The sequence below is a fragment of the Penaeus monodon genome, chromosome 15 (genome assembly GCF_015228065.2).
Source record: "Penaeus monodon isolate SGIC_2016 chromosome 15, NSTDA_Pmon_1, whole genome shotgun sequence".
Classification (NCBI taxonomy): domain Eukaryota; kingdom Metazoa; phylum Arthropoda; class Malacostraca; order Decapoda; family Penaeidae; genus Penaeus; species Penaeus monodon.
This window is the reverse complement of record NC_051400.1, coordinates 35,837,694-35,838,460: the sequence shown is the minus strand read 5'-3', so window position 1 is coordinate 35,838,460 and position 767 is coordinate 35,837,694. Positions and strand designations below refer to the sequence as shown.

At 43.2% G+C, this 767-nt stretch overlaps 1 protein-coding gene across 1 annotated transcript in view; it reads right to left on the bottom strand.

Annotated features, from left to right (window-relative positions):
• The window catches only part of LOC119582162, a 4,997-nt gene extending 4,310 nt beyond the window's left edge, over window positions 1–687 (bottom strand). Inside the window, exon 1 of the mRNA XM_037930400.1 lies at window positions 488–687. Coding sequence (XP_037786328.1) covers window positions 488–652 — 165 coding nt within the window. The 5' untranslated portion in view covers window positions 653–687. The remainder of the gene's footprint in view (window positions 1–487) is intronic.
• Window positions 688–767: the final 80 nt, after the last annotated feature.

The window sequence follows — 767 nt, the reverse complement described above, 5'->3', positions numbered from 1 at the left end:
AGAATAGATCTCATATCGGGAGGGAACGGATAAATTATCGTACCAGAGAATAAGAACGAGGGAGACACATACAAACACACTTAGCCGTCCTTACTGGAATATACAAAATAAAACAAGCAACTCCCTTACCAGAACAACTAATCTAGAAAATAGAAAACAGCATTTAATTGCAAAATGAACTTGAATCAAAAGTTACAATTATCACCCGGCAATTCAGTGAAGCATAAACCAACTCAAAAAGTAGCTTATCACTATCATAGCAATAAAATCTGTGCAAATGGAAGGAATCTTCACACTCACTTACCAGAACACCTATGCAACATAAACCAACCCAAAAAGTAGCTTATCACTATCATAGCACTTAAATCTGTGCAAATAAAAGGAATCTTCTTGAAAATACCCCTTTCCCTACCATTACAACAGTACCCCCTTGAAGAACGCCGCGCATGTCCCTACCTCTCGTCACGTCAACGGGATGAGGACCTACCTTATAAGACTTGAAATAGTCGTTGATAAATTTGTAGGCCTCGCCCCAGTTACCCATGTTGGACCAGGGGGGGTTTTCGATGGGGAAGGACGGGGCGTAGGTGCCTGGGGGAGAGCCTTCGTCCACCCAGTGGTTGCGGATGTGTTTGATGGCGTCGAAGTCCATGGATTTAAGCGGACTCCTCCAGCAGGTTGGATCAGTGTATTTGCGAGGTGAGAAGTGGAGCTGTGCGTTTTGTCAATTGATTAAGGAGTCTGTTCGTATGCTATTGCTGTATTTG